Source organism: Manacus vitellinus, unplaced genomic scaffold, assembly GCF_001715985.3.
Source record: "Manacus vitellinus isolate BGI_N305 unplaced genomic scaffold, ASM171598v3 scaffold_30_pilon, whole genome shotgun sequence".
Lineage (NCBI taxonomy): Eukaryota > Metazoa > Chordata > Aves > Passeriformes > Pipridae > Manacus > Manacus vitellinus.
Window position 1 is genome coordinate 3,184,042 of NW_021940291.1, and position 21,079 is coordinate 3,205,120.

The 21,079-nt window shown below is 37.4% G+C and overlaps 1 protein-coding gene across 1 annotated transcript in view; it reads right to left on the reverse strand.

Moving 5' to 3' along the window:
* OTOG (otogelin) overlaps positions 1-21,079 on the reverse strand; it is a 100,343-nt gene that overhangs the window by 22,056 nt on the left and 57,208 nt on the right. The window contains exons 32-41 of the mRNA XM_025895467.2: positions 20,186-20,353; positions 17,801-18,079; positions 8,909-9,026; positions 8,163-8,242; positions 5,904-7,761; positions 3,998-5,636; positions 3,227-3,395; positions 2,132-2,268; positions 802-891; positions 263-446 (exon numbers count right to left, since the gene is read on the reverse strand). Coding sequence (XP_025751252.2) covers positions 263-446; positions 802-891; positions 2,132-2,268; positions 3,227-3,395; positions 3,998-5,636; positions 5,904-7,761; positions 8,163-8,242; positions 8,909-9,026; positions 17,801-18,079; positions 20,186-20,353 — 4,722 coding nt within the window. The remainder of the gene's footprint in view (positions 1-262; positions 447-801; positions 892-2,131; positions 2,269-3,226; positions 3,396-3,997; positions 5,637-5,903; positions 7,762-8,162; positions 8,243-8,908; positions 9,027-17,800; positions 18,080-20,185; positions 20,354-21,079) is intronic.

The window sequence follows — 21,079 nt, forward strand, 5'->3', positions numbered from 1 at the left end:
AATCATGCCTGTGATTCAAACAGGTTACAGACAGGAGCAACACTATGGGCAAAAAGTGATTACAGGGATAGATGTCAGACATCATTTCAACAACTAAAAAAATTAATAACAGACTAATTTTAATAGTATCTTAAACTTTGCAATGATCTGCAATAACTCTTTTGGGACAGATCCTGAAATAAATAGTTTATATAATTAGGAAAATGTGTCTCCCTAGCAAAGCATCTGAATGCCTTTATTGCTTACACTCGTCTATACTTACCACACAGTCCCAAAGTGCTCGGTTCTCTGCTACTATTAAACTCAATAATCATCACACCTGTGTTGTGAAACCACTGAATTCTGATTTTTGATGGGGTCTCAACCGCATACTTGAAGCCTGAATCTTCAACTTTGTATCCATATTTTCTAACAGTAGGCCAAGCAGATCTTGAATTTACTGTTACCTAAAAGACAGGCAGAAGAGAGGTTAATTGTCAGGTAGAAGAACTAAGGCCAGATTCTCAGCAGCTTAGAAATCTAAATCATAACCCATTTCAAAAGAAGTCAGGTTCTCCTCGACAAAGATAATATAGGCACCAAAGGGACTAAGAGTTTATGTGACTTACTCTGTGACTCACCTCCGTAACTGTCCTTGTATGACAGTTTGGCTCTTTGAAATTAGTAGGAGTTTACTAAATTACGAAATCAACAAGTTATATGACCTTTTTTGTTTTACATAAATCCTCAGTATCCATGTGAGAAGGCAGTTGATTACAGAAGTAAGATGCTACCTAAAAGGAAAAGTTTCATAATACTTACTTTTCTACTTAAACGATTGATAATAATTTGGTTTGATAGATAGGTTAGATTCAACGTTGCCAGGCACAAAGAAGTTGAATTTGAATTACTCTGTGGAGAAAGCAAAAATACATTAACCATAGTCACAATGTGCAAAATCTTTCTACGTTAGTTGCTTACTCTTTTTAGGCACTGGGAAATTAAGGATTTTTGGGGGATATATTATTAAGAAAGGAAATCCATTGCTGATTACAGTTTCAAGTCAGGACTACAAAGTTTATCTGGATAGCATTCTTGTAAAATAAACAAGGAAAATACTGTGAAACCCTTGTTTACAGCAACTGTGCTGTATCACAAAATCTTTTGATTGTATGATACAATCAATTTATACAATTGATACAATTACAACAGAAATACAGGTTTTCAGGGGAAAGAAAACCAGTGGACCAGCTGTTTGGACACCAGAAAATATGAACTACCTGCCTGAAGGTGAGCAAGAATGAGACTGGGAATGATGTATCTCTATGATATATGTACAGTACAGAAGTAATGGATCACAAATACACGCATAATTCCTGAGCTAAAAGGCACTGAACAAAACAGAAAGTACTGAATGCAACAGGAAAGCAAATCTGAAAGTCATAAACACATCTTTTTCAAATCAATCACATTGAACTCCTGAAATTAACTTGCATAAGGTACAACTTGGGACCAAACTTTGTAATGGACATTTATATGGATAACAAAATTACCTAGCTTTCATGGAAGAGACTGGAATTTAAAGAGTTTTGTAAAGGTTCATAAGAAATTAACTTTTCATGACAAAAGCCAATCCACACTACCCATTAGACAGGATGCCCACTAGGATTTCTCTCTTCCTCCCATGTCAGAAACTCAGAATGCACAGGGTGATCCAATTCAGTCTGGCATTCCTACAATCTTTTATGGCTCTGAAGATTGGTGTTTTCAGTGTGAATTTCTCCACATGAACATAGGTAAAAATCATGCATTGAAATACACTGGTGGCATTTGTTAGGTGACAGCACTCACAGAAGTGACTGGTGCTGCATATCCACTTAATCTCTCACCACATTGTCTATATTGCACATACAATAAAATAACATGGATCTACTTCTCATCTTCCAGCTGTCTCAGAAGGAACTACGCATATGCAGTCAGGTGATAAAGTGTTATAAAAACTGTGAATGTTGTAAAATGCAAGTACAATTCATAGATATTGCACAGGAGTGAATAATAACCACAACTCTGTAGTATTACTATGCTCTTGCTTTTAAGACACATCTTACTAGTAGTACCAAACACCTTCTGGTAGCTGATAAATGTTAGTTACCATTCTACAGTCAAGGACATGGATGGTTATAGTTTCATCTTGAGTTTGACTAACAATGTAGGATGCTTCTTTGAATAAAGCCAAATGATTTCCATCATAGGTTACAATGCTCAGATCAGAGAAAATGGTGCAACGACCTGAGGGGAAAAAAAAAAACAGTAAATTTTTTTCTAACTTATTTTAGAATTTCAGTAAGTATTACAAAATATGAAGATAAACAAATAAATTTTAGAAGATTAGCTTACTAGAGTTTCATATATGCAACATATATTTTCAGCTATATTTGATACTGTTTCATGTCTGTAAATGGACAGCAGAGTCAAATCCTGCATATTTCAGGGAACAACCTGCAGACCTCTGCAATTATCCTTGCAGATCTTGCCAGCAAGGAATTGCAATTTTTACAAACGCTAAACTAGGAAAAATCATGAATGACAGTAGCTCCCACCAGATCCTTAGTTCCCTTCTAGTCTTGTTCCTAAGGTGGAAAGTTTCTATTTCCCAGTCTCATTGCTAAAGCTTTTGTGTTTCAAAGGGCTTGAAGTTCTACTCCGAGTTCATTCAAACTTTAGAGCACAACCAGAAATTCCAATTGCTTATCTCTGCATACTTTCCTTGCTGTTAGGTACTAAATCAAACTGTCTTCAAGGTTTGGATTCCTTCTACCCAATTCCAGGAAACTGATGGGAGTGACTACTGTACAGAATCCCCAAACTGCAAACATAGATAGTTAACAGTCTGGGGAATCTTCTCATCCTCAAGTAGATATAAAATGAACCAAAGAATCCACTGGCTATATTGATTAAGTGTCCCCTGATTAGACCAATGACAAGATGGGTCTAAGTCAGACTTGGACATATTTACTGCAGATACCTAAAGCTGAGTAAGAGGAATATCCTAAATTAAAGGAGCATTTTGATTTAATTTCCCTGGACGTACAACTAGAATTATAACTTTCATTAGACAATGAGTAACCCCTACAGTGTGCATCTTCTATTTCTATGCTATGGTATAGAAGTGTCAGTTCTTAGCCTTCTTACACATGCATTAAATTGTTACCTAAATTCACTTCAAAGGTACATAATTAAAACTTACATGCACATTCCCACTTTGGGCAGCATTTGTCACCATTCATTTGAGTAGCAAATCCTAAAACTCCACAGCTGGGTTGAGTTGCATTGTATGGGCAGTTCTGGGACTTATTAACTTGAATCAGTTGTCCATCCAAGCAAATGTGTTTTATGCACTCATTCTCTGTGATTGGCTAAGGCACATTTAATAAAAGACACAGGTTACCATTCTTATCAATCTAGTATCACAGTATTGTAAAGTTTTTGTTTAAAAAAGGGGTTCACAATCTTCAGGTACATAGACGCTCATAGAAGCTACAAGTGAAGAGCATGTTGAAAACCTGACCATTCTGAGGACACATTAACACTGCTGTCCTGTTGTAAAGGTGAGAAAAGCACTGCTGAATTTTTAACTTTACTTTGAAAAAAGTTGAGAAGGAAAAATACAGAAGGGCACAAGCAGGCATAATAACAGGGATCTCTGGAAAAATATATTTTAAGGAGAGCAATATGACAAAAGCATATAAAACCACCATTTTTGCCAAAAAAACCCTTGTAACGGTCACACCTCAGAAAACTGAGGAATAAAACTGAGTACAGTATAGCATTTAGAAAAAAAACATTATGTGCAATGAAATCATCCAAGGTTTCAGATACAATTGATAACATAATTGGGCTCCCTGTTTGATACAGATATTTTAAATTCTAAAGATCAAGGTACAGCTCACAGTTTTTTTTAATCGGTGTGTAAAAGACATATTCCAAAACAGACAGATAAATATTTTTAGCTACTCACTGTACAAGTTTGAAGAATTGCTGTTTCTTGAGGCACCATAAAAGGTGATGCTGTGACTCCTGACACGGCTTCAGCTGTTGCCAGTCCATCAGAAAGTGTTGTAGTCAAGTCATGAAGTAGTTTGGTAGATAAATAGGCAAACGAGGAAACTGATGGAGCTGTTGTGTCATTTGGATGACCAGGTATCATTAGCAGTGAACTCACAGAAGGTGTTTGCATCTCAGATGATATTTCAGGTTTTGAACTTTGAGTAGTACTGACTGATGATGCAGCTGTAGAAGAAAATGGTTTTGATTCAGAAGATGAATGTATAGTGGACAGAACTGAAGTTCTGTTCGTGAAATATGGAGAGTAAAATGTCTGAGGTGTTTCTGGGGTAACAGTAACACCCTGAGTAAGAACAGGTTGGACTTGTGTTGGTAGTTGTGGTTCTTCAGATTTTATTGTGTCAAGGGGCACAGCTCCTTTTGCTTCTGAAGTAACAGAAGTGGGCTTCGCAGCACTTGTGATGGGTTCTGTGACCGCTTCTGCTTTGCCTGAAGTTGCTGATGCAATACTAAGATTTTGCCCAGCACTGCTCATCACTGAAGAGGCTGAAGCTGCAGCTGTACTTGCTACAAACGTGGAACTGAAGGTGGTGGCTGAAGGCGTGACCTGCTTAGGCAACACTGCAGTTTTCTCTGTATCGCTTTTGCTTGTTGATGTGGATGGCCCACCCCCCATCACAATGGGAATTTCTGTTGTTTCTGGTAACAAAACCGCTGAAGAGGCTGACTTAGGACCTGGTGAAGATGAGGTTGTTTCAAGTGTTTGTCTTGAATCAAGTGATTCAGAAAACGAGGCCTGGTATGTGAATTTTAGATCCGTAGCTGCCTTTTGTGTGGAAAATGAAGGAAATGGCTCCTTTTTAATTGTTGTTAAAACTGCAAGCACTTTTGGTGAGAAAGAGGGAATTTTGGTGCCAAAAATAAAGTCAGCTGTTGTTCTAGTTGGGACTGTAGACTGCAAAACAGAAGTTCTTAATACCTGTGGCTGCGTGACCAAATCAGTTAAATGCAAATATTTTTCAGTTGGTAAAATAACTTTTGTAGGACCTACTGAGGAAGGCAATATACTTGAATGAATGCCCTCTGGTAGCGAGGTCATTAAGGGGTATAAGGAAGGCAGTCTTGCTGTAGCTTCAGTTGTGCTAAAGACAGGCTGTGGCTGACCGGTGGATTTTGTTAGTGTTTCTGCAGGATACTGGTAAGCTGGGGTAATGCTTTGGCTCATCAGGGAAGGTTCAGAAGTCCGATGATCAAGTTCCATAATCTTCTGAGTAGAAAAATGTGGTATAACCATGGTCTTTGTGGTCTGTACTGAAAGTTTATGTCCTGAAGATGTCTGCCAAGAGAAGGGGCCTGCTGAAGACGGAGGCAGGGATGGCTGAGCTGTAGCTGCTGTAAGTTTCACTGTATCTGTTATACTTTGGACTGTAGGTTTCAGTGCTGTAGAAACTGTTTTAGTTTCTATTGAATATTTTGGTGTGGTTGTTACTTCTGGTATCCGTTGTGTTAAAGAAGGTGAAGAAACTAATTTATCTCCCAGATACTGAGAGGCAGAGAAGGTGTAAGAAGACTTTGTTACTGGAAGTACAACAGAAGGGGACAGAGAGGGTTTTTCTTTGCCTGTCGTTACTTTTGTGGTTCTTATGAGCTGGTTGCTAAATTCAGAGGATGGGGAGATTGTGGCATTAGTGATATTCAAAATGGCTTTGCCTGGTGATTTTTCATATGATTCTGTTGTTACTAGACTTGATTGTTCTGTTATAGTGGATAAAATAGAGAAAGTCAGGACTGGAGAGGTCTTTTCTGTCATTAACATAGATTTTTCTATAGTTGTTCTTGGGTATAAAGAGATTGTTTCATGGGATGTATGCATGGAACTGAGAGTTGTCAGTGATACTTCTTTTCCATCTGAGGGTAGCGAAGGAAGAGAAGTGTTTAAAGGGATTAGAGAACTTGATGGTGAAAAAGTCAAGGCAGATGGTTTTCTAGTAGAGATGGTAGTAATACTTTCCACTTGTGATTTATCAGGCTGTGTTGTCAACAATGTGGTTTCAGTCCCACTAAGGAGAGTAAGTGGAGATCCAGTGATGGATGTTCTTTGAGATGATTCTCTTTCTGTAGCTACAAAAGGAACTGTGGTGGTTTCTTTGGCTTTCATTTCTGATGTGGTAACACTACCTGAATATGCTGAAGTGCTTGTCTTCTCTGTACTTGAAACCAGAGTTGACTTGTATTCAGTAGATGCTTTTCCAGAAAACAAAGTTGTCTTTGCCGCTAATTCAGGAGGCGATGTTATTCTGGATGTCTCCTTTACAGACAAAGGTGTCACTCTGATAGTCTCAGCCACAACAGGATACTTCGTGTATAATGTAGTCAGGAACTGTGTTGTATTTAGAACTGTGTATGAGGGGTAACCTGTAGTCGAAACAGTTTTAAATGTTTTTTTAAATTCACCTGAAGCTGGAGAAGCAGGAGTAGGAACAGACACTGAAGGTCTTTTTGTAGAAAGAGCGAAAGATTTTTCAGTTGTAGAACTAGGGTGTAGCGAATATGGAGGGAAATAGGAACTTGATGTATGCTCCACATGAGACGTTGTTTTGGGAATTTCCTTTATATGAGTTGCAAATGATAAAGTTGTTTCTGATGATCTCTCTTGAGTTTGTAGAGTTGTCTTCTTCGGACCTAGAGTTGTAGTGAAAGGTACCTCTGGAGTACCAGTCAGGTGTTGAACCATTACAAAAGGAGGTTCCATAGTTGTCTTTCCTAATGAAATAGATGGCATGGATGTCGGTGAAAATGTTGTCTTCACAGTTTGCTTGGTTAAAACAGCTGTTGCTGAAGACACTGGTTTTAATAAAGATGAAGTAGTGAGCACAGGAGAAACTGATGTTACTGTAACATTAGCCACTGTGATAAAAGACTGTTCTACACTGATTTTTGTCCCTTCCAAAGTTCCTGTTAAGTTTACTGGTGTTGTATATGAGGGCACATCCAGAGGCGGTGATCTGGAAAACTGTGGCACATACGCAGTAGTTTTATCTGTTATTGATTCAAATGAACTGGGTGTAAACCTTATAACTCCTTCTGGCTTTACTTGTGCTTCTTTTGTGGGACGTGTTCTTATGGCTATTTCTGATATTTCCATTGTTTTTGTTTTGACTGGCATTTCTGTTGTTCTAAGTATGAGTGGTGTCCCAGTAAAAACAGAAGTAGCAATTGGTTTGCTTTCTGATTCTGTGCTTGTAGTCACTGCATGTGTAGCAGTTAGTGTCTGAGGTTCTGTGGCCCTCAATAGTTTAGTGGAACCACTACTGATCACTTGTATCTTTGTGGAAGTTTCTGAACTGACAGCTGATGGAAACACAGGAGAAGTGTCAACAGAAGCAAACAAGCTTACACTAGATTTTGTTGTCCCAGATATTGCTGCAGTGCTTCCCCCAGATGTCATTTCTGTTGACTGTGATGAAATGTTTGATGATAAAGTTATTGTTGGAAGTGTTGTACTAGATGTAACAGCTGAAAATTCAGTTTTCCCTGTAGTTGCAGTGAGCTGCAATTTTGTAGCAAGTGTTGTTTCCACGTCCTTTGTTCCAGGTACAGGAAACGAAGTCAACGCTTCACCGATCGCTGCCAAACTTGCACTTGATGTTATGTGTGGAACTGCTGGTGTTTGAATGCTGGGAGGCAAAGGTGGAATATCATCTGCAGGTTCAATGCCTGAAATCAGACACAGGAAAACAGTCTGAAATTTATGAATAATTACAGTGATGAAGCTAGCTTAGTTACAGGTTAACTCACATAACTGATCTCTTCAATTGCCTTTAAACTTCTAAAGCTTGTAGAAAAATTAAAAAATAAATTCATTAAATCATTTGCTTGAAATATAATGTTACTGAAATGTTTTGAAGCAAGAACATCTTTCTTAGTTTAAAATTTGTCTCATATTTTTGATGAATGAAATTATTTTAACAAAAGTGTATGTTTAGTGAGCTCAAGATTCATATAACTAAGGTCATAGCTACACAAATTTAGGCACTGATATTTGAAATTATGAGTAAAGAACTAAGAAATTAATAAGCTAAGTATAATACATAAATATATCATTTTTTCAGACATACAATCTTCAAAATACACGCATCTTTGAGTGATTTCATCCAGCAACATATTGAGAGGGCAGGCAGGGATACATCCTTCCACTCTAAAAGAAAAACAGTTATTATTAACTAGATGAACAGTATCTTCCAGATTGAGAATTTAATTTTAGAAAAATGGAATTTATACATAAAGTATGTCTGGTTCACCTCAGTGTACTCCTTCAAAATGTCATTGCCATGACTTCCATTCTCACTCAGACCTAAGCTAAAGCATAAGCTCTGTGATACTCAGCCTTTGAAATTCACAGTCACAGGTTCAGTCCAGCAGTGAATACTATTGCTTAAGAGACACTAAACATTTTTACACACAAAAATCCAAATGCCAGTTTTATCAGGCTTAGCAAAAATTCCAACTGGGAAGAAAAAGCAAGTACAGATATGGCTGTTGCTATGAGATAATGGAAACAAAGGGGCACAACTATTTGAAACAAACTTGTAATAACCTTTCTTTTTTAATACCACCCCCAGGCTGTACACATACAAATATACTAGTCATTCCAGAATCTGATGGTACACTAATGACAGAAATGTCACTTTTATATAGCTGCAGCAGCAGGTTTTATTCCCTTTCTTTTCTCTTTGCCTTACCTCCTTATACAAGAATACAGTCCTGATATACTAAGCCTGTATCTGGTCACTTATATTCCTACTATCCTGTTAAAGTATATTGCCCAAATTACACACTCTTCCATAAAAATACAGATACTTACTTTGGTACTGTCTGACAGTTTTTTCCAAAAGGGTCTCTACATGTCTTGAAACAAGGGCTTGTACAGGCATCATAATGCCATTCACATGTAGAACGGGACAGAAATTTAAATTTGACATCTGAAAACCAACAAAGATCTGTTATTCTCATATTTCTAGAAACACATAGCGATACATATCCCTAAGAGGCATGCTTTGCATTCACTGCAGCTCTGCGACTATTTCTACCTGTTTCCTCTACAAATAAAATTGGTAATATTTTTAACTACTAAGGTTTTTAAAATAGAAAACCAGTTTACATTTACGCAGCATATATTAGAGTATGCTTGCTCTACAGTGTGTTTTACTCTTTACAGTATAAAAAAATATCACTGAATTAGCCACATTTACTGCATATTACAATCATAGGAAAATTAAAACCAGACAAGTTGTAGCTGTCGCTTTTAAGTTTTAAAACTATATCAACAACGAAACTATATGTTTGGTTATTCAAACAAAGTGTAAAACTAAGATTATGATGTTTCTGTACAATTATTGCTATTAGAATCAAAATTAAAAGCACTGCTTGGATGTACTGATACACTTTATAGCATAGGTTATCATAACAATTGCTTACTTCATGTGTAAAATTTGCTGATATAACACAAAGGTGTACATAACTTGTACAATACAATTGTATTTTAAAAGCCAAAACAAAACACCATTTCAAAGTAATCAGAAATTATGCCAACTAAGGCTCTTTAAAGCACTATATCTTAACCTTTGATCTTCTCAAAAGCCATACAAGATAGCCACTTCAAGAGAAATTCATTCAAAACCTCAAAATATTTTGAATCTGAAATTCTAACTGCTTCCATAATGAACAAAGCAACTCACTTAAGATGAAACACATAGTCTTGCAAAGTTTAAAACATATACTGCACCACACAAAATACCAGTACCAGTAAATGAAACTGGTACCAGTAATTAAACTCTATGGCAAATTTAAAAAAATATCCCAAACCTAACCCAACCAAAATACAACAAAAAACCACCCCAACCTGACTTGAGAGCATCTGTGCAGACAGTGCTTATTGAAAGATTTCCAAGTCACATAATGGGAACCCAAAGTACAAGCTCAGATAGAGGAAGAGTTAAACTTCAAAGTGAGAATAAACAGAAATAAGGATCAGCTATACTTCCAGTACTTACTAAATTACACAGAAACTTTACAAAATTAATGTAAAGAAGAAACAGAGTGTAAAATCTGAGAGGAACAAATTTATGGCAATCATCATGTTGGTGACACACACTTGTATGTTCAAATGCACTATTTCACTCCAGCCCTCCCCTTCTGCCTGCAGAACAGTTTCCCACACAATACTACATTAGTTAGTCCAGTGCTCTTCCAGCACCTGCAAGATTTACACAATATATCTGGACTTCAGTACCTGAACTGTGACAGCCCACCCCAGCTCCTTCTAGTAGCAGTAGGGCAGGGCAGTGACCCTTCCCTACATTTATGCCTCCAGAAGACACCATCATGATATATGGATCCCCTCTGAACTGGTAAACCTGAGCTTAGAGAAATGTTGTTCAGAGCCTACAAAGAGTAACTGCTCTTAATGCTTACATTAATCACCAGAAAGAAAATGCTAACTGCTTAGAATTTCCATTTTTGATCTTTTGAAGTATTTTTTCTTTTAAGTTTTGCTGATCTTTGCTTGACTGAGATACAAAGTAGTTCTTTTATATCTTCTTGAAGACAGTCCATTTTTCTGTGAAGATCTTAAGAAATTGTTCTTCCTGAAATTTAGGGACATCTGTACTCACAAGTAATTATCTCTCTGTCATTATTAACCATTAATGTCTTCTTCTAAAATACAAATAATTATCTTAAAAATATAAGTCAAACTCAGACAAAAGGATGTGTATGTTGCCATCTAGTGTTACCCCTTTTACATCTCACTTTATCCACGGACGTAACTTGTCACTGCTTTTAAAAACATTATTCTTACGACAGTAACAAATGCTTTTATGAAGTTATGTTCCCGTAAGAAATTAAGTACATGTCATTGAATTCTTCTGTGACCCCTTCTTCTGAAATCAATTTTAGTTACTTAAATCTACTGGAGGAATTAAGGAATTATTTCCATGCATTTTTCTGACTGATGTACAGGGTTCTGTATGCACTGACTGGTCAGAGTGATAAGGTTAAAGAACAAAAGAAGATACATGACAGAAAGAGAGAATACATTAGAGACCTGTTGGCAGAGGCAATCACCAACAATAGTAACAATCAGCAATAAGAGTAAAGCCTAGTGGAATCCAGGAAATCTCATTCATCAGTCTACCCTAGATTAAGTGCAGAGACCAATCCACAGGTTTTAACTTTTGCCACAAAACTCACCATTAACCACCGAATAAGTCTGAAACACAATAAATGTACAAGCTTTGCAGAGGACATACTGTAACCCAAAGAAGAATGATAGTTTCTCAATTTAGCAGAACAGTGATCATGAATTAACGCTTCCAAGTGCTGGGTTTAACATACCATCTCCCATTCTCCAAATAAACTTTATGAAATGATAGCCATGCTTTCCTCAAGCTTTTTTACAGATTAAGTTCACAGAGTTTGGTGGTGTTGCACGCCTTGGTAGGAATTAGGGCGAATTTCTACGTAAAGGCATAGCATTTGTTGAGTAATTCATAAACACTGCTTTGAGTCGAGAATGAAGTCATGCTTGTCTGCAAATTTTGCCCCTACTTCTCCAGAAAGAACTATGGACAACAGATGAATTAATGAACCTGATCACAAAAATTGCTTTCAAAGAGCTGTAGAACCAGCTGACATTTTGTTTTCCAGTCAAGGGATTTTAGAGAATTGAGTATGCCAGTCCAAGCTGCATTAGCATGTATTAGTGTGTAAATTACATTACAGAGCACATCAAATCCCCACAGCAAGAGTCGAAGATATTGCATTGTTTTCTATTATCTCTGAAAGTTTTCAGTATGTCTCAGTAAACCCATGAGGTATAGTGAAATCTGTGCTTTGTTATGAATTACTAGAAAATGCCTTTCAAGCATTAGGAGAACTTCAGTCATTTATCATATTTAAAGTTCTTACTACTGTAAACATCACTTCTGAAATGCCTAAGCATCCCAAGGACCGAACACTGACTGCACAAGCCACTGTAAAACAAAACAAAACAAAAAACACAGCACGAAAACAACCTCTACTCTGCACTAGTACGGCCTCACCCTAAGACCACAATATATGATTGGAAAGTGTCCAAAGGAGGGCAATGAAGATGGTGAAGGGCCTTGAGGGGAAGTTGTATGAGGAGGGGCTGAGGGCACTTGGTCTGTTCAGCCTGGAGAAGAGGAGACTGAGCAGAGACCTCATTGTGAGGGGAAGAGGAGGGGCAGGCACTGACCTCTTCTTTGCAGTGACCAGTGACAGGATCCAAGGGAACGGTCTGAAGCTGTGTCAGAGAACATTTATGTTAAACATAGGGAAAAGGTTCTTCCCCCAGAGGGTGGCTGGGCACTGGAACAGGCTCCCCAGGGAAGTGGTCACAGCACCAAGCCTGCCAGAGTTCCAGTGTCTGGACAACACTTTCAGGCACATGGTGTGACTGTTGGGGTTGTCCTGTGAAGGACTAGGAGTTGGACTTCGATGACCCTTGTGTGTCCGCATCCCTTCCAACTCAGGATATTCTATGATTCTATGAGGATGCAGTTCCTGCTTAAAAATTTAAGATGAAGTAGAGATTAGACAGAAATTGCAAGGGAGGAGAAACAGAGGCACAGAGCCATGGTCTGAACTAACATGAAGTCAAGAACAAGCCAACAGAACAATAAAGTACCTAGTACTGTTTTTCTCAGTAATCTATATATTAACTATGATCCCAATACCCACAATCATCTAATCTTTAACGTATAAGGAAAAGCAGTAACAATGTGCTTTAAAGCCATTCAAGCATCTGTCTCCCTAAACTGAGGGAAATATTCCTTTCTGTCTCTGTATTGATTTTAGACATTACCTTCCACATCAGACCAGCCTCAGCTTTGTTGTTACTACAATACTGCAATTCCCATGACTGAAACCACCACAGCACAGAAACTCTGGATTTTGCCAGTGTCATGGCATGAATTCTCTATGCTAGCCAGGATGCTAATCAGCCACCTCCACCACATGCTTCCCATTTTTTTAATACTTAAATTCCCCCTCCAGCAACCATTAATAAGAGATTACTGTACCCTATGTGACAGTAAAGTTCACTCACAACAAAAGAATGATACACAGTTTACAGACAATGAATCAAGCTTCTGGTATCAGGCATGTGTTCCTCAAAAGGATTCGTCATGGCATTTGAAAATATCCATGTGTCTCCTAGTGAAGTCTACCAGCATTTGTCTTCTGTTTGGTGACACAGCAAATCCTTTACAAAATAGTGAATTATGGTCTGGATGGCAGTTGCTGCAGTTGACACACCAACTGAGCCCACAGTTCTCCTACCTAACAGGAGCTGAGCATATCAACACACTACAGTACTGCACAAAGCTTTTGTATGAATGCAGGTATACACACTGCCAAAGACTATATCTTAAAAGATATTCCCCAACTCCATTGCTTTCTCACTTTCTTGGACATAAAAGGAGCATTTTCTTCCTTGTAACTAAGGATTTTTTTTCTCTGTGGCTTTCAAAACTGGTACTGTGATAACAAGAACAGTTGCTACCATTTAATGAAGAATTTTAATTTTTTATCACTAACAGACTGTAGTATTCTGTTGAGTCACAACCACCTTTCTTAGTAGCTTGGTCACTTTTTTGGTGTTGACAATTCCTAAAGTTCACAAGTCCAGACTGCCTTGCTTTTCTGTGCTTTTACCTCAGACAAAATTTGCCATTGTTAGAATCTGTATATTATGATTAATTGCATGTTATGCCCCCAAAAATGGCAATTTACTTAAGAGTAAACCCTAAAAATTGAAACGTTCTAATGTTAATAAGAGGCTGTATTTAAAACCAGGGTTTAAAAAAATAATGAAAAAAATTAAGTACTTGGATTTTCACTCTTACCTGATACTTTTTTCTGTTTTGCTACCTTTCCCCCAAACTCCAAAAAAATTTAATAGGTACAAAAATTGCTTTAGAATTAGTTCTATTTACAACGGTAGCAAAACTCTGCTTAGTAACTTAGATTGCCAATCTCCTCAGTTACAGGTTTAGAAACATGAAATCCTATCTACCCACTTAACGTACACAAACTACCAGCAAACTCTGCTCATGACTTCTAAGTTTCTTCAACAAGAAATGTAAGCAAACATCACTGGAAAAACTAAACTTCGTGCCCAGCCAAAACATCGCTGAAAGAAACCGTAATACTTACGGTTCAGCTTACTATCACAATGTTAACTGTTTCATCTCCTCCTATTCAGTTGAAAATGGGAGGCAAAACGTTATTTTACAGTAACCTCAGTCTGATTCTGTGAGCTACCAAGCAGATGTGCTCAGTGACATACCCTGGATTTGCAGCTTCAACAGCAGTTGCTCAGCATTATCCAGTCCCAGGGCCCTTGTCATGATCTTTTGGGTCAACAAAGCACATGAGCTCAAGTTAAACTCAACAGCAACTCGTTATGAGTAAAACAGGACGTTCTAGAAAATTAATTCCATTCATGGAACAGGATAAGAGTAAGTTGAAGTTAAAACAGTCAATGTACCAAACTTAAACATTGAAAAATACCTCTGTGCAGTGTGCCGGTATCTTGAACTTTTAATTTTAGCCGAAAACTCTCTAAAACAGGCCATATGTTTACAGCAAGTTAGCTATTAAAGCACATAACTAACATTATTAAGAACTTTGTTGCAAAATTTGTATAGGGCAAGTCACATTTTTATAACATACATAAAAATAACACATAGTGATCTTAAAGGGGTGATAATTATATGAAAGATAAAAGGTAACTAGCTTGAGCACATGATTTTAAAAAAAGGGAAGAAAACTGCAGCTATATCCATAAAAACATCATCAATTCCCTACATACACTGATTCCTCAACAATTTCAAATGTGAATTGATCACTCTTACATGACACCTCTGTGCTTGTCCATCTGGTAGGCCAAGTGCCTTCTTTCTTTTGACTGAATGCATACCAACCCATTTGCCAGTAAAAATTCCTGAATAGAATGCAAAAATGTATTTTCTTGTGAGTAAGTATATGCTAGATATTAAAATTCAGTTATCAACTCAATTTCCTCAAATGTTTGTGGGAACAGGACAGCAGACAAATCTAAGTATAATGAACATAACACAATTTAAAAGTTGAAGTGACTTCTCATGGAAAACACTTCGCAGCCTTAGCCCATGTGCTATTATATAGTGCAATTTATAGCCAAAGTATTCCAATGCGACAATATTTATCACGATGAAACTGGAAAAAGTGACTCGTCAGCTGACTTTAAACAGATATGTATCTATTGCTGTGGTGATCAGGTCATTTAAAATTCTTCCTTTTGAATGTGCGTCACGGCATGAAGAAGCCTCATGAGGAACTTTCTGGCCAAGGGGATTTACTGGCCCTATTATTCTGCTCCCGATATTTATCCTCTGATTCCGCAGGAATAGCTGTTCCAGAGTTTCTGATCTAATATGTAAAGCATTTATAATAGTCAGCAGGAAACTCAATATGCTTTTGCCTGCGCACTCTGGAGCTGGTGTAACTTTTCCATTAACTTAAACAAATGCTGCTGTATTTTTAGACCATGTAATTACCCTACATCAGCAGCCTGGCCCTTGTGAAAGTACACTGGAGAAAGATTCGAGCCCTGTGTTTCTCTGCTTATAAAACTCTGAAACCCAAGCCCTCGGATGTGGCGATTAATGAAATACCTCTTGATCATTTGATCTGATCCTGCTTGCTGAGGTAAATTGTTTTAGTTTTCCATTGGCATAGATAGGATTTTTTGGTATAATGACTGGAGGGTAAAGACTTCACACTTGAAAAGACATACCATTCTGTGTTAATGGACGACCACTGAGAATTGGAACATGTTTTAACCTTCTTCATTCCTCCCTCAAAGATAAAAGAGCGAGGAGGTATTTTTGTTAGGTCCAAAAAAAGCTCCTTGCTTGAAATGTTGTATGAACATCCTGGTAATAGCATTAGCTCTATAATTCTGCTGTCCAAAAACCTCAACAGCTCTGCGATTACAAGCATTTGTCAAGAGGCAACAGGCATTTGGCAATGACAAAATCTGTCATTTTTCTGAAGTTGGAGTGTGCCAGTCAACAGCTGCATTAGGCTGTCAGCATAATGTACTGCAAAACACCGGCAGATTCACAATGACACCATTAACACTTTAATTCAATGTTTTGATAACAAGAAGCTCCACGAGGCATACAGTTGGCCTCTTCTATCATAGAAGTCAGAGGCTGCTTCAGGTTTGTCTGTGCCACGATTCAACATGGTCGCTGTAAAACACAGCCAGGCCATGCTTCATTTGATACAATATTTCATTTTCTTCCTTTGTTCATAAAACAATTTCAGTGTCAGAGAATGAAGAGATGAGTTTTAAAAACGGTATTGCCAGGAATACTTATTAAAATACTCCTGTTAACCAAATAAACAAATTGCTAATCTATTTAAAAATACAGCACAATAAAAAGCTTTAGAACATAAAAATAAACACTGGCCGTGATCTTTGAAGTTTATATATCACACAATAGCCAGTGGATTCAGCAAGTAGTGGTTGTCGCTGAATTTCATAAAGTGATATGAATACATCTGTTGTATCTGATAAGTTAAGGCAAGCAGAAGCTAAAGTAAACAGTGGTTTCTTGAATAATCTGCTTTGCCTTCTTTTATAGGTCAAGATAACTTCTTGCATCTTTTTCTTGACCTCTAAGGCCATCTTCATGTCAGCACATGGTTCCCAAGTGTTTAGGAATATGTAAAGACAGTTATTCCAATTATTTCTTTTCCTTAATAATATAAAAAAGAAAGATCTTGATTGATTAATGATTTTTTTAATGTGTTTTCTTTATCAGTTCGTGTAGGAGCAACTTCTGCAGCCAGCTCCTATGAATGGTCCTAGGAGTGAGTATCTCTCCTTCATTTCTCATCCTAAAGTCTCAGTGGAATGGAACTATTATGGGAATGGGAATCCCTCAAATAGGTAGAAACTCTCTCACAGCAGTCTGAGGTTTGTATTCAAGAGCTGTAGCTGCACAAGAAACATCAGGGAAATGGATATCAAGACCCTCAAGAAAAGGTGAATACCTCCAACTAGATGATGACTCAAATACTAGGGGTTAACATCCCAAAAGGCAGAGCATCTCTGAGTGGGTAGTGGATAAAAGTCAAGGTGCTTTTTACAGGAAACATGACTTCTGAGGAGGCCATAAAGCTTTGAATGAGAATGCACTGTACAGAAATATCTCTCTTGGCAGCAGGCAAAGGGAAAGGAGGAGAAAACATCATTGACAGACCTTAACTTTTAGAGATCCATTCCATTCTTTTCTCTTCCCTTCATTAATCCATTATTCATGATCACAAATTTTCTACTCCTTAAGAATTTTGTTACCATCTACAAGGCCAGTATTGCCCACAAACTGTACACCAGGACATGTATTTCCAAAACCAGTTGGCAAACAAAAAAAACCACTGTATGTCAAGCTATTTACTGGCTTTTCACAAGAAAACAGAATCTCATCTTCATTACAACGCTCAGGGATTTTAGAACCTTTTTAGATTTTGACCCTGCACATCATGGAGTACCCACAGGTCCCTGTGAGGTAGAAGAAAAGAAAGCAATCTCATAACCTCCAAAAATATCAACACCATTTAGGCTGGATTTTCACAAGGAGCAAACTGCTGCTCATAATATTAAATTTTCATCACCTACCTACAAGTTTAAAAAGGGTTGACAGTCTGAATTCCTCTGAATGATGGTACTTCAAAAGCTCAACTGAAGAGGCTGAAATGTGGATGAAATATCCTGGTTTTGCAAATGACTCAAAGGAACTGTATCCTGAAAGCCATGTATTCTTGTGAATGACAAATGTAGACCTGTTGTGAAACTCCTCAGTTTTTTTCCATTTGGAAAGAACAAGAGTATTATTGGAGACCAACTGAAGAAAATAGTTTGGTCTCTCAGCTGTTTCAAATGAAATCAAGTTGGAATCTGAAAAACAAAATAAAATACACAGAACTCATTTACTTGCTGATATGGTATAATAAAGTAAGCTCATTCTGATGTACCACTACTGATATTAGTAGTGTGAGGAATGAAAACTGACTTAGGCCTTTCCAGTGAAAATAGCCTGAATCTTGTAAGCAAATACACTACATATGGATTTCAGAGTGCTAGATTGTGAAGGATATTTACTTTTCTAAATACTCTACAGATTTCAAGAGGAATACAAGGAGATTAAGACATTTGCTCACACCAGGATAAAGGAATATAGCCCTGCAGTCAAGCAGAACTTAATTTACAGTCTTTGCTAAACCATTTATTTAATAAAAATTTAAACTTCATTTGACTAGCTTTACAAGTAACATTTGCCATCAGGAATTTACAGCTTAAGAGCTCAGTGTTTCATTAAAAACAAATTATGAAAACATATTTTGCATTCATCTCCCTGCCCCTTCCTCTAAAAATGTTACAGCAAAGTCGGTTTTCTGGCAAATGTCCCCTCATGATACCTTACCCTGCAATCAGCACTGTTGATTTCAAGCAGCCTCTGTACAACCAATTGCAGAGCAGCAGACTCTGAGCCTGTTACAGGCATCTGTTGCTCACAGAATTACTTCATTCTATTTTGCTGTAAACTCTGTTATTCTCTTGAAAACAGTCATTAAACTACTGTAAAATCAATTAACACTCTAGGACTGGGCAGCATTACTCAAAAAAAAAAAAGAAAAAAGAAAGCATAGAAAACAAATATTTCTATTAAAAGGATACATTATCACATTCTGGCATAACACTTCTGGAAGACCACCTTGCTTTCCAAGCATCTGAACTTCAATTAATCTGAAAATCCTAGCAGTACTAGTGAATGTCTTTTTATTATTTGCCTGTAGCAAGAAGCTATTAAATAAGTAACAATGGGCAGTCAGCGTGATTTTTAACATCTGCTATGTAGCCAGTCAGTGCATCAATGCCCAAAACTCTCCATTGTCCACAAATGGCCTGAAACTGATAAAAGACCTGCATTTTGCTGATATATGCATAATATTTACTTGAATTTTCTATGAATGATATATCATATTGATCATAGAAACTCCTCCATGACCAAATGATGAAATTCCATTTGTTCAAATTGGACTATAAAGAACAAATTCTATTCGCCTGGTTAAATTTTGAGCAGATTTTTATATGGGAATAGAGCAGTAGGACTGACCTTCCCTTTCCAAACATAAATTGAATGCAATGTACAAGTGCCTCAAAAACTATGACTAATAAAAGATATCTGGCCCTAGATATTCTGTGTCAGTTCTACAGACAGCAGTATTAGTAATCAAATGCTTGTCATTTTTTCAACTGACCCATATCCTTCCTTTGCTTACACAAAGAGAGCCACCTTCAGGCTGTCCAAAGAGTTGATCAGGGGACTCTGGGCAGTAAAACTCTACTGAAACTCAAGTGCTCTGTGGGCATTAAAGTTGTGTATGCAGACAACTCTAGCATTTAATTAATGTCACAAATGCTGAATATACTCTTCTAAGTTTTCTCCACCTGTCTGAAGGTGTGCAAGACAACTTTTGCTTGCTGAATAAGCACCATGCTCCCTTAGGGGAAACCTAAGTCAGGACCTGAAGGAGACAAATTTGTAGTACTCAGCCTTACAAATCACAGGTTAGTGCCAGTGGGCATCTCTGTACAAGCAGGCAGACAATGAGCAATGGTGGCAAAGCGAGTTAAGTAGAGAGCACTTTTCTTGCAACATTTCTCTCCCATTCTTTCCCATGTCCCAGTTTTGGCAGAAGAAAGGTAAAGGGAGCACTTTACCAAGTGCTCCACATATCTGGAGCACTGGGCTGCAATACCAGTTTGGAGCTTCTGAAGGTTGGGGAGGTTGTTGCTTTTCAACTAAAGGTATCTGTTTACAAAGCTGTGATCATCCAACTAAAACCAACCCAATGAAAATTTTGGCAGACATTGAGTGCACATTCAGCTGGCAGACAAAGAAAAGAATTTTTTGACCCAGGTCTATTCTTAAACATAAGTTCATATTCAAGGGCAGAATTTGCTCTGTCTTATTAAGATGCTAGGTTACTGTGACTTTACCATGTGCTTTGGGTTTATAAAGTCCTGAAGTCATCATAAAGCTCACTGCATGTCCAGGAAGAGTATCTTCTTCTCTCACTGGGAAAACAACACCATCCATCGATTTCACTGCCATCAGAAATTTTCCATCCAAATAGCTGACCAGCTTGTATGGGCCCTTTCCCAGAGCTATTGAGAGAAAAATCACAATTATCTTTCATGTCAAGTGTCACAAATGCTTGAGCTCTAAACGTTAGGACAAAGCACATAATGAAAAGCACATCTCACCACTCTGAAAATAGCTCCAGGTGCCATGGACTAAACTATAATGACAATCAAAATAAAGTCAAACTTTCTTAGAAAATACCTGTTCTGAAAACTGTCAAGAATACCTACCTTCAATTTTCAAGACTCATGATTAGCTTTTCTTTTTTGTCCCTCTCATCTGCTTTGCTTTCATAGTTACTTTATTAAAGTTAGGTGATCCCTCCATTATTTGACTTAGAAGTAAGCAGTATGTCTATAGACCACCCTAGGATCTCTCTAAATTGTTTATTTGCATAGTCAAACTGATTATACACTTCTTACTATTCTTTAAAATCTATTTTATTAATGTCTAATGTGTGAGGCATTTTGCAGGGAATACAAGTTTGTTGTTATCAAGTATCAAACAGTGGAGATATAAACATAATCACTGGGAAATAAGACAGGAAGAAACTGGCATCATAAGCAAAGGAATGGTCAAAAGCATGGAAAGTCATGATTTCACAAATCTTAAAATGTCACACCTTCTCACTTAGTTCCAATTTCACTGTAGAAAAAAAAAGTTTATTTTTAAATGTTTGAAACTGTTTTTGTAAAGTTCTCTGTTAAAATCAGGCATTTTAGACCACCCTTTAGCAATTCACCTCATTA